The 13,512-nt window shown below is 42.0% G+C and overlaps 1 protein-coding gene across 1 annotated transcript in view; it reads right to left on the bottom strand.

Moving 5' to 3' along the window:
* The window catches only part of LAPTM4B (lysosomal protein transmembrane 4 beta), a 58,779-nt gene that overhangs the window by 37,710 nt on the left and 7,557 nt on the right, over positions 1 to 13,512 (bottom strand). The window contains exon 2 of the mRNA XM_086465695.1: positions 4,601 to 4,712. Within this exon, the coding sequence (XP_086321821.1) occupies positions 4,601 to 4,712 (112 nt within the window). The remainder of the gene's footprint in view (positions 1 to 4,600; positions 4,713 to 13,512) is intronic.

Raw genomic sequence — 13,512 nt, 5'->3', positions numbered from 1 at the left:
CCTCTTGTAAAAGAGGCTCTTGGATCAATATTTTCATTTTAACCATCAGTTTGAAGGCACTGCTCATGTATTTGCTCTGTCCGTTCTTAATCCCAGTTACCTACTCACTGTACCCAAGGGGAAGCTGCTGTCACTGTCATTTGCAGCAGATGCAGCAGTCACAGGCCTTGCTTTGCTTGTGGCTGCGGCAGTACTGGTTCAGAGCCAAGGCCTAACAAACGGCATTAAACTTGACATTGAAGCTCTGGTCTGACACACTCAATCTCTCTGTCTCCAGTGTCTCTCTAGCTGAGCTCCGCTGTGCCAAGTCCTAGTTGGCTGAAGATGGTTCTTTCTCATTTAAGGCTTCATTGGGTTTTTTGAGCTGTGTCTGCTTCAATTAATCAGAATGAAACTAGATATGTAGCACATTAAATGAGAAGCTAACAGGGGTGTGTGAATTTTTTTCCAGCCATGCTGTACTTGCCGTGGCATTCATGGGTAGAAGGTCTGTACTTGGATGCCTACAGTGGTTATACAGCCTGTTGTCCTAGATGGCTCTTCTAGTGGATTTAAAGAAATCAGTTGGGGTTTTTTCCTCTTACACTTTGCAGTGAGATCCTACCTTCCTGCTGAATTAGGGAGAAGATGCTGCTGGGGCTGGGCAGAGCTTCTGCTGTGGGGTGCTTGTGTGCACGGCAAGCTCTGCAGCTGGAGCTCCCTTGAACTCACCTCACAAGCATTTCCTTGCCTTCCCCTCCTCTTGCAGAGAAGGCTGGTGGAGAGTGCTGTGGGGTCAGGGAGGAGCAGCCAGTGCGGCCACTTCCTGAGCCAGGACCTGTGTGGAGTGATGGAGACCTCAAATCCTCCAGCTCATCACCTGCCCCAGCCCTGGAGTTAATTACTGGCTCACAGCTCCGACAACAAGGGCTAGAAAGCTACTGATCAGCAGCCTGCAATCCTCAGGCAGGTCTGCTCATGCACCCTCCTAGCCTTATTTATCCAGCAGCCTGGCCTCCTTACTGCTAGCTAAGGATTACTGCCTCACTCTCTCCTCCAAGCTGCTTGTGCAAGTTCGGTGCCGCTGCTGCCATGCCAGCCTCCTGGGTCACCTCCGTGTGGCAGTGGCATTTTCTCTCTGGCAAAGGAAGAAAGCCAATGAGAAGGAAAGAGTTTCCTGCACCTTTAAGCCCAGCTCATTTGCTCCAGAGGATAACGCTAGAGGGGAAGATGCAGCCCTGAATGTGTTATGCTGGAGCAGGGAACTAGTTTTTTCCCCCTCCCTGTGACATGGGGCTTATGCTACATGTGTAGTGTTGATGGATTTGGGCAGGAAGGGTACTTACGCTACTACTTCCATTTAGCTCCCCAACAGAATTCCAAGCTTGCTGTCTGTAGGTTTTTCTATTAAAATTTTTCTATTTGAATTAATCTCTTTAAGCCCTGGATGCATGTCACGTTCAGCAGAGACCATCACTTATTCTGCCCTGCCCAGAGAACTCTGCTTGTCTTGTCTGCCCGTCCCAGAGCAGGGACACAGATGGATTTGAGCCCGAGTTGTTGACATTGGTGTCAAAAGTTCCCCTCAGTTTCTATAGGGCACACATAGGATTTCAGTCCTTGTTGTCATACAGCTGGTAAAATATCACACACATCTGTGACACTGTGAAGGCAGTAAATAAACCCAGGCAACACTTGCTGCTTGTTTGGGCTGTTGACATGTCAGGATCATGGTCTGTGTATCTGAAGAGGCTGAGCAGGAGGCTCAGGTAAAACCCTCTGGGAAGTCAAAATGATTTATAGGGATTTTCCACCCCTTGCCCAGAGATTAGTAGTCTTTTAACAGCAGCAGTATTACATTGGGCAGCTCACACGTTTCTAATTTTTCCTAGTCCAGCTTCTAGTTCATAAACTCCCTCAGGCCCTAAGGAAATAATAAAAAGAAAGATGAGACTTAATGGGCTCAGCTGAATATCCAGCACAGGAGGAAGCCCAGCATTTTCCCCAGCTCCCAGATGTACATCTCAGGGAGCCAGCCAAACCACACACACTGGTGTCTTCCAGTACCTCCATCTGCCACATGGCAAGTCTTGGCAGACTTCTTTTCCCCCTTGTTTCCTTTTCTAGAATAGAAAGGAAAAGCTACAACCTACAGCTTTTTCTAAGTGCTGAGGTAAATCCTTTCTCTGCTTAATCAAACAGGCATTTTGGAGTCTCTGGGAACCATGCTAAATCCTGAAATTAAGGCTGAGCAGCTTTTCGCAGAAGAATTGATGCTGCACTGGCATTTTAAAGCAGTTTGCACTAGACTGGCTCTGGCTCTGCATGTGGCAGGAATTTTTCCCGCTGCTGGAACAGAAAATTGAATATTCTCCATACACCAGTCCTGAGCACAGCCAGAAATAAATATGAATACGAATACAAATACTGGGGGAATCCTCATTTCTTGAAAGACAAGAAAAATCAGTCACTAACTTCAGGTTAGCCATGATTCTGCTACTGTGACTCAGCGGATACATTTATTTCCAGCTGATATTTTCAGATCTTTTATGATGGAGCATATTTGAGGAGGGAGGGAAAGGAAGTGGCAATTTTACATGTAAACTCTGTGTCTGCATTTTAGTTTTGTTCGTTTGCTATTGATAGGAGCACCAAAAGTAGTAATGGGAATAATGGCTACTAGTATTTCCGTCATTATTATTTGCCAACACAAGTCCGTATAGATAACAACTTTGGGACCTTCATTAGCATAAAAATTGATGTATGTTCCTGTATCTCATACACATAGTTTCACATCTAAGAATTTCAGAACATTCAGCTAACCTGGAAAACATTTCTTCAAGAAAGTCAAATAAAAGTAGGACAAGAGAAGAGCACATGGAATTTTGCCTGGTGTTTTATCTCATAAGAAAACATTTCCTCAGATTTGAACAAATACAGTCATACTTAAAGAAAAAAGGAAAAAAATTATCTCCTGCCAGCTATTTCCAGTAACTATAAAAGCCTGATTCAGCTGCCTTTACTCAGTAAGGCATTAAACTGAAGGGAGTCAAAGAATAAAAGGAGACATTAATTCAAATGTTCATTCGTAACTTAACTGCCTGTGAAACGTTCCCTTTACTGAATAGAAATGAGGTCGCTTGGCCCACAAGCCATCCTTTTACAGTCTTGCAGGGTTCACTTCAGAAGCCCCGACAGAAAAAAAAAACAGAAAATACAATTTTCAAGTGTAGATGGAAATCCCTAATGTACTTGATCTGACAGCTATTGCATTACAAAACAGAATTACTATTTTAGAGCCCTGGGCACTGGCAGGCCTCTGATGTTGGCTATATAAAACCACACTGACAGACAGTCATTACCAAGGTTAATCTCTGAGAATTAGGACAAGGCAGTCAGTTTTAATATGTCAGAATCAGCCAGGAGCCCATCTGTATCTACTATGGTCCTTACTTTCTTAAATCCAGTTATATAAGAAGATTTTTAGTCGGAAGTTGTAGGTGGTTTTTCAATGAAGACACAATAAAGTAGCAATTGCCCCTTATTATTAATTAAATGTAGACCCTCAAGGCATATCTGCACTAAAGACCTTCTGGAAATAAGCATCCCTTAACTGATACCCAACAGCTCTGACACAGCATGGGTGCAATTATTTTTCTCACATGTCGGGCTGTTCCTTTTCCTACTTATATTTTTATTGACTTCAGTAGGAACGAGGAAAGGACTTAGAGGCTTTTGCTATGGATGGGTGTGATTCTGAGCAGCAAGACACCAGTGTAACTAGCAGGAGACCTTGTTTCAGATTACTGTGAGAAATGTTGAATGTAACAATCTTGTGAGCAGAAACGAAAATAAACAGGTGCTTTTATCAAAGTTGCATTGAGGGAAAACTGTTTAGATACGAATTAAACAGCTAAAGCAAATCAACAAACCAAACATCACCAAAGAATTTGAAACAGTTGTGGAAGAAAGAAACATTTGCCAAGGACAGGAGGCTTTTGCAGGAGACATACATGGCCTGGCTCACCCTTCCATTGAACCAACTGTACTGAAAATTTTCTATGTTGCCCTTTGGTGAGAGAAGGAAGCAGCCCTGTGTTATCCTTAATACACTGATGAATATACAGTTGATATTTATACCTGCATCTATTACAACAGGTTTGTGCAACTCGCGCCACATGCACGAGGGGTGTGTAAATATGTACAACATGAACAAACACATTCAGCCAGTTACATAAACAGCAGTATGGGTTCTTATGCATGTGCAAGCACTATGGGACATGATCTGGGAGGTGCAGAGACTCCTTATCTCCCTGTGTCTTGCAAAATCCCCTAGGGCTTTCAGCGTCATGGTCAGGGATAACATCTCCTCGCCTAGGGTTGGCTCTGCCCCTGCCAAGCCAGGACATAGCAGAGCAGATGGATTACCAATAGGTGGCAGATAAGGTTACCACTAGGTGACCAGTTTGAACTGTGCCATGAATACACCTTTCACAATAATAATGCATTTGTAATATACCAAGGTGAAGCAATAATTAAAGGACAGTAATTATTGAAATAATAGCACAGTTACATAAATGCTGGAGCAATGATTACTAGTATTTAGGCAGTTTGTACTTACTGGCATCATCCATAAATTCAAATTCACCGCCTAATTCAGCACTGGTCAGGTGGTACTGGTCAGGATCAGTCAGGGCGCTCAGCAGAATCAGCAATACCACCGAATTGATAATCTACAGAGAGGAAAAAGGGGAAAGGGTCAGGCTGTGAAAGCAATCCATGAAAAATCTCTGAGCAGCATATATCCGCCACAGTCCATGCCAACTATGGCAGAGGCTGTTTTCCAACCGTACAACTGTAGTGTTTACCTAACACTGCACTTGGTTTCTCTGGGTGTGTGTAAACAGGACCCATTTCTTCCCCAAGAGGCGGTAGGAAAATGGAAAAAAAACCCGTAGATTACCCCTTTTCGTTCCGACCCTCTCCCATACCATCGGAAAAGTTAGCACTGCTCTTTCAGAGTATAAAAATCTTGTTAGCACATCCCCTTCCATTTGTTCTGTTGCAAAAACTAAAATCAATTAAAAACAATAATTTTGAGATTATTAAAAATGAGTGCGATAGTCAAGGATTATTATTATGGCAGAGCTGGAACTGGGGACAGGCCCTGTGAAATCGCTAGATGATCAAAGAAGAGCTGATTTGTTGGAAAAGGCTGAATTTTAAGAGGCCGCGAGTGATGAGCTGATTCACATGAGCTGCTAAATCAGGAGGCCTTGAGGGGATGGGCATAGGTGGCAATGTGAGCCCAATGTCTGATGCCCACATTCATATGTGTCATACGGCACAGAGGGACATTCACATACACTGAGGCCTCGGCTATGAAATGCAATACGGGAATTAAACACTAGAATACAGTATCAAGTGATTCAGTAGAAGCAGATTGTCAAGTATCAGCTATGAGAGGAACGCAGAGGTAGCCAAGAGCTATATTTTAAAACAAATCTGAACAAAATGCTCATATCACTTTGAAGTGAAGAGGGCTAATTGCAGAAAAGAAGATTGCTCAGCATGAAATAATACAGCCAGGCTAAAAGATTATTCTACAGAACTAGGAAGATAACAAATGAACAGGAAAAAGGAGAAAAGAAAGCCAATAATAGAGTATGCTGGGAAAGATGGATTTTTATTTCTTTGGTTCTCGCTTTGAAGTCATCCTAATCTGGTCACAAGTTAGTAAGAGCAACAAAAAGGTGAGGAACACAGGCTACTATAAGCGTTTTTTGATAGGCAGATTCCATCAAGTTTAGCTGATACCAGATCTGTTAGCAATGATCTTTGAAAAACTGTTGAGAATAGATTAAGTTCACAAGATGGGGAAAGAGCAAGCACGGTCTATGCCTTTTCAAAGAAGGAAGACCATGTGAAGATTTTCTAGCTAGATTGTGAGATTTAAGAATAAAATAAAGAACAGACAATCAAGAAGTCTCCCCACTAGCACTTCAAATTTGTACGGTCATAACCAGCAATCCCCATGGGCTTGTTAAGGACTAACTGTAATGAATTCATCTTATTGTCCTTCTCTGACAGACTAAGAGGCCTTGTGGACAGGGAAAAAGCAGTAGATATCATCTCTTTGCATCTCAGGAAGCCCTTTGACATTATGAGATTCTCATAAATGAGCTAGGAAAACCTAGTTTGGTTGAAAGCGCAGGAAGGTGAGTGGACAGCCAGATGGATAATTGTAATGAAATAACAGTTGTCAAGGATTCACAGACAGCATGGAAGATATATTGATCATGGTTTTCCAGTATCGTTGAAAGTTTTGGTATTTCAAGTCACTTGTGACTTGTACCTTTCTTTAATTTGCAGACAATGCCAAGCTGTAAGCACTTTAGGAGATAAGATTAAAAAGATTTTGCCCAGCTGTGGTAGAATTCAGACAATAGACCACAGTTCAGTACCAACAAGCATAGAGCATCACAATTGTGACAAACTGCAGAAGAACAAGAGGAGAAATAACAGAGTAGGTAACAATTTCTCAGAAAGGAGTCCGGGTATGGCAATGAACAAACTGAATGTGACTCAGTGCCACCTCATGAGCTCATCTTTGTAGCTACATGGTGGTGGGCAGTACTGCAGAAATCTGGGTATTAGATGCACAAGTCATCCTCCCACTTGCCCTCCAGAGGGCCTCTGCAGAAACGGTCCAGTTCGAAGTCCTAAAACTTACCGAGAAAATACCTGTGGAGGATCCCACAACAGAACAGAGGGTGATCAGACATCTGGAAAGTGTGACGGACAGGGAAAAAAATGGGGTTGCTTAGTAAGGAGAAGGTGGAGGGAGATGCTCTCAGTCTTTTGTGTGCCAAAGGCAAGGAAAAGAAGGAAACAATAGACTTTTCTCCAGATCCGCTGGGAGATGAGTAAAGTTACAGATTTAAATTACAGCAAAAGGAAATTTAGGTTAGGCAGATTGCTAAACAATAAGAACAATCGGACAGCAGAAAAGATTGTTAGATAAGGATTTAGATATCTTCATTGCTGCGTTTTTTCATAGAACAGTTAAATAGCTTTTTGTTGGAAATGTAGCCATAGATGGTATTGGCTTTGCTTTGAAGACAGATCAGATGACTGTCAAGATTCAAAGTCACATTCTACAAATCCTACTAATTTTTAACATTACGTATAACTTTATATTGCAATCCAGTTCTTGCTTTATACTCCTTTGTGGAAAGTTAGAGGACATATGCCAGCAATAAATACGTTACTTAAGAGGAGTACTCAAAATAGCCAAGCAACCAGAAACTATAAATGTATATAGTGTTGCTATTTTAAAGACATACAAGTTTAATCTTTTGTACAGATATAGTCATGAAGACTCATAAAATATTGACCTAGGCACTCTCTCCATATGGATATGTCCAGATTCAGATTATGTGTTTGTCAGCATTGCCTTTAAGTCTCCTTATAAGACACAGATTGTGTTTGTCTGATCTGAAGTCTGCTGTGGTCAGTAGGAATCTCTCTAATGCTCTTTAGTGCATTACTTTTCTGTTCTATCACGTTGTTCTCTTGAGATCTTCATGATCTCTGAGCACCTTTCAACCGTGCTGTCAGCAGTGCGAGTGAAATAGATCATATATTTATTTGCTTACCCCTTCCTCTGAGAAGAAATGTGTGCACAGTTGGGTGTATGACGTTTTTCTTCTTTTGAAAGCGATGCAAATGTTGAATTTTGAAAAATGCTTTAATGCATAAATTTAATGTGCCTAAAAACTTGCCAATGTGGCATCTTCCAAGGACACATAATCAAGGACAAGAGCATAAAGTGATCCTTGTTGATTTATGCAGTTGGTATGAGAGTTGAAATCTCTGTCTAGGAAAAGCAAGGGAGATTTTTCTGCTCTCTCAATAGGACCAAGATTTCCTTCAAGATGTTTTACATTCCTTCAGCAACAAATAATGGTAATGACATTACATAATGTAATGAAAGCATTTTCATTACGCAAAATTTCAGTAAGAATCTAAGCCCTATACCTTGACAATGAGACATGTTGTCCTGCTTTTATGGATGGAGAAACAGAAACCTGCTCATGAACATGCAGCAGCATGCTGTTCAGCAGTAAGAATAAAATGCAAGATTTTGCACTTACAAGACAGATCTGTGACCACTGGGTCCTGCTGCTGGTTACAGCCATAGTGCTACCCAGAGTTATAGGAGAGGAGCCCTGTGGGCACTTACAGGCCTTACTGGCCCTGCCCAGCCCCATCTTGGGCCTCCCCACACCTCTGCCCATGGCCCAGGACCCCACTTCAGCTCAGCCTGGGGCCATCAGTCCCTGCCCCCGTGGTACCACTGGAGTGCCAGTCTCCAGCCATGCTTCCTGGATGGACCCTTGGAATGCATGTTGTAGCTTGTCTCCAGTTGTGTCCCCCGTCTCATCCCCTTTTGCTCCTGGTTGAAGCCCCCTGGATGGCCCCTGGCCCTGGTTCATCATCTGCCATGTTGGAGGTTGTTGATGGACCCCATTATCAGCCCCCAGTTCTGCACCTGGTGCCCAGAGTGCCCTAACAAGAGACTGGACAAAGATCCCACAGAAAGTCCTAGGAATGCCCAACTGTCCTCTTACCCTGATACAGAAATAAAATAACAATTTAAAAAATCCCCAAATCTTGCTTCTCTGGTGAGCAGACGGAATACATCCACCTTCTCATCAATGCAGAGGAGGAAAATAACTCAGCTTTGTAGAGACTCCAGAATGTATAATGAAAAGGGAAAAATAAGAAACATTATGGAGGAGATGACTAGTCCAAATATTGGAGCACTACTTGGATTTCCTGCTCTGGGCTTAGAAAAACACAATTTCAGATTTGAGTAGAAGATATTCTAAACAGCAACCACTGTGTGAGAGAAGATGCATGCAGGCATGAGGGAGAAAGGCAGCACATGCTGAGACTAGGACCAGCGCTGCCAGCCACTGCTGCTGCTTCCATCCGCACTGTGATAAGGAGCCAGCAGCGTAGGTACGATGTGAGGCAGCTCTGCTACAGGGAACGTGCAGCATTTAGGATGCAAGGAAGCAACCCCATGTCTTCCACAGACAGCATCCAGTGTTTAGAAACTATATAATGCACTAAAATTTCAGTTTCTAAAAATTCTGCCACCAATGAGTGAGTTGCTTTCTTTTCCACATCATTTGTTCCAGAGATCAGCAGTGAACTGTGGTGACCCATGGAGAAAAAATGCAGGGCATAGATGGTGTCAGAAGCCACTGCATCCACAGGTGATGAGAAAATGAGTACCACTATAATTTCAGACCCTTCACAGAAGTTCAGCTTTATGGTATCTATCTCAGCTTATATAACATAAAATTAGTTCCAGTAGCTCCTAAAAGCATGCCATTAACACAGATCTTTTGCTGATTCCTAACTCAAGCAGACAGAGAAATGCTCAAGCCAGCAACTTACATAGATGTCTGTAAATACTAAAAGAGTGGTCAGGATTTACAATGGCTTAATTTTTCCCTGCCTTTCTCCAGCTTACAGTCCAGAATTGAAATAAAATTTCTCTGATAAAGGAGTTTAGAAGAGGAGATGTTAAGCTTACTTTAACTTGATACACTGCATTAAAAATACGCCAATGTTTCTATTGAAGTCCACAGGGTCCCCTCTACAAATGTTCTATTACAGTTCTCCCAAGACTTCCTAATGCAGTGAAGGGAGATCCTTATATTTACAGGAAAAAGTAAGGAAAAACCTGTAGCTTTTATTTATATCGTGGATTCAATTTATAACTGAATCCATGCACGTAATGGTCTGGATGCTGCCAATGCGGTGAAAAAGGTACATACACTTTTAATTCTGGATCTCTTTTCAGCCTCACTGAACTCAAGAGAGGTCCATTTAAGCACACTTAAATCTCTGCGTTGGTGAAGAACTAACTCACTGCCTGTGCTCCCTGTCGGGGGCCCTTTACAGTTCCAGAGAGCTGGTTTAGTGACAGTGAACACCCCAGTAGCATGTAGGTATAAAACCCTGATACTTTTAGATAGGGGGAGCAAAATGGAAAACTGAAAAACTAAACTTTGTTTTTATGATATATAATGGATTTAATGAAAACAGTCATTCTGGGCTAACCCCCCAACTTTCTGCAATCCCTACTACTGAATTATAATACTGTGATTAATATGGGCAGCTAGTTACCAAAAACATCACTGTAGTTTAACTCTATAGTCCCTGACACAGTATGAGCTACCAGTTGAGAGAGGAGATGATGTTTCTGAACAAAAACGGTTGTGACTGAGCAGCAAATAACAGCAGATTTCTCTGAGGACATTGAATTGTGAGCCATCTTGGGGTGTTGCTGACCAAGGCTCCTAAACCTTGGCCAGACTTTGAACTCACATACACAATTCTAGCATATTTTCAATACCTCACAAAACTGGCAGGGTTTAGTTTGTTGCCCTCTGCAGAGATATTATTGAAGGAAATCACCAAGGACATTAACTGTACTAGTAAGAAATCCTAAATGTTTTTAATAAAACTGAAGAAAGTCTCAAGCAAAGCCCCCATACCCTCTATCTCCCTTCAAAAAACTCAAGGTAAATTTATGACTCTAGGTTCTCATTCTCTATAGAAACCAAACCCCAGTCTTAAACTATTTTTGCTCCTTGAAATGAAACAAACATCAGAAGAATATTTTATGATACTTGGATATTTGAAGTCAGTATTGCTACTAGAAAAAGTAAGAATGTAAGGAAAATGCACAGTTAAGCTAACTCAACATCCTTAACTCTCCCCATCTACCTTTACCTTCCCACTTGGCATGTTCTTTGCATTTTTCTTGCCTTTTTCTTTTAGCTTGGAAGATATTAATAAAAGCAAGAACACATTTGTTCATCAAGAGGACACTAGAACACTACAAAAGGAAAAAAAAATGAAGTTCAGGGTTTAATTCAATAGCTCAGGGTAGATTTGCACTATCTGGGATGCCTTTCCCAAACGTCTCTGTTAGCATTGATGATGAGTTAAGGTTTATGATCTATAGGCCCATATAGGCAGATTTTTCTACCTGTTCTCTCTCTCTCCCAAAGAGGAGACAAGGAGGTAATTTTAGCAACAGAGGTTTTACGGCTGTCTGACTGATGTGGAGAGCAGGCAAACAACTTGAGAAGGAACACATCCACACCCCCACCCCCCCCCACCCCCCCATCCCCGTTGTACCCAAGTTTCTTTACAGATCTCATGGCAATGATTTAGTCACCTTCCTCCTCAGGGCACACAGGGCCCAGGAGCTACATCTGAGCACTCTTCAGCCAGTGGCTTGAACTAGGAAAGGAGAAGCAGAAGAACTCTGGCTGTCAGGGTAGATACCTCTCTTTTTTTTTTTTTTGCTCTGTGAGTCTTCTGCCTCATGCTAATGAAAATGTTTCAGCTTTCCAGTGCTGGGCGGCAACTGCAGATGTGTTAGTGATGCACAAATTAATGAGTGGTTTGGGGAAGGAAACCCAGCCACACTCCATTATCTTTTTACCCAAGTCTGAAGGGATACAGAAAGATGGCCACATAAAGTTGGGTTAAAAGGGAATCCTTCACCTCTTTCACCCGGGAAACTCATTATCAGACATTATTAGCGAAGCCAAAAGGTTGGAGGAACACGGAAAAGGATAAGCTGTTTACTCACGAAATGCAAGTGCTTAGTCGCATTACAAAGCATCTCAAAGAAAATAAATACAGGCCTTCCTGCTTCAGGTTATTGTCCAATCTTGAAATAATAGGAGAACAAAAGAAAATGTTGTCCCTGCACAAGTTGTTCTATCTGACTTCCCTATGTGGTTTCTCAAAGCATATGTTTCTGGCTGCTACCTGAAATACTGCACTGGAACAGGGAGAGCATTAGTCAGATCAGAAGATGCAATTAAGTTTTTATGTACTTTAATCTGCAGAAGACAGGGTAGAGTCTGCAATTCTTGTGGCTTATTTTTCCAGATTGCTCATGAGAAGCCAAAGAATGATCCCGGCAGGCTCAGACTAGCGTATTACAGGTTGCATATGATAGAGAGCATAGAATAGAAAGCTGTGTAAAATATTTTAGACTTTATATATAATTTCAAGTTTGATTATTATAATGACACTAAGCATTGAACTTTATAGGCTATGCTGATTAAATTGATATAGGAAATCCAGCAAAATTTATCAGCACTCTTCTATACAAATGACTCAACTACTGCCTACTGCTAGCCTTTTAACAGTCTTAAAACCTAAACCACAAGAGGTCTGTTATTAATGAAATATGGTAATGACTACATTTATAAAATAAAAAAAAAATAGACAGACTGTGAAGGATGCACTAGAGGTTTCTGCGTCCCTAGAGACAGAGTTTAATTTGTCATATACTTAATCTTAGTCCTCTCATGGTTTAAGGAAATAAAATATTTGTACGTAAATTTATCAGTGGATTCTTTGTACTTTTACATTGCATTTAGAGAAAGTGGAACCTGTATCTGAGCAAAGTCTTGAAACTGATTGCCAAGATCTTCTGCCCAGCACTGGGGAAATATAATCATATATCTGTGTCCAAGTCATAACATTGCCAGACCAACTCACAATTTCTACTAAAGCACATCTTGGTTCAGGTTGCTGTGGAGAGCTAGCAAAGAAATGGTATGCCTTAAAACATTATTAGAAAGTGAGTTGTTCAAGTGGTCAGTTGGGATTTGTTTGGTTTCTGCACTTGTCCTCGACTTCCGAAAATGGATTTTTGAGTCTTCCAGGTGACTTAAAGGTTGAGGGCGGACATGCTAAAGTGTCACTGTTACTGCAAGCTGTGGCAGCTCCCATGGGTCTGAACCTTAGTGTGGACTCATGACAGAGGATGGGCCAGTAACCCCAGCTGCAACTGAGTACCTGGGCTGGATTGCCCAAGGCAGCTGGCCCTGGCCAGCAGCTAGTGTGTCCTACCCACAGCAGCCCATGGTGCTGCCTGTGCTCAGACTCACCTCTGGCCTCTTTGGACATGCATTCCTGCACTGGTGACAGGAGAGTGCCCCAACTTTTGACAGCAAGCCACATGTGCCCACTTAATTAAAAAGGCCCACCAAAACATACCAAACCTTTGATCAATTATTCTTAAGTCATCATACAGGCAATATCCACAGAAGACATGCAAGGGACCAGGGCTGTCAGTAGTAAACTGCATCACTCTGAAACCCAAGGCAGGGATTTAGCTAAGCAAGAAGAAGCAGGCATGCCACAAAGGATGGTACAGTACAGATAAATACTGAAATAGTAAATAACATGATTGCATGTATTTGATCTCTCTGGGCACAGCTGTTTCACAGTTGGGAAATGCACCTCCACAAGGTGAAAATCTCACACACACCTGCGTTTCTGCCAAAAGCATTTGTCCTGTCTGTTTTAAGTAGCTTAATATATCTCCTGATAGAATAAGACCTTGCACAGCACAAGGCAGCAATGAAATGAAAACCAGCCACAGTACTTTAAAAAGCTCCTCTAAGGCAGAGGGCTAGG

This window comes from Leptosomus discolor, chromosome 5, assembly GCF_034619465.1.
Source record: "Leptosomus discolor isolate bLepDis1 chromosome 5, bLepDis1.hap2, whole genome shotgun sequence".
NCBI classification, from domain to species: Eukaryota; Metazoa; Chordata; class Aves; order Leptosomiformes; family Leptosomidae; genus Leptosomus; species Leptosomus discolor.
Note: the sequence above shows the minus strand (reverse complement) of the source record. Positions and strands in the feature narration are given on the sequence as shown.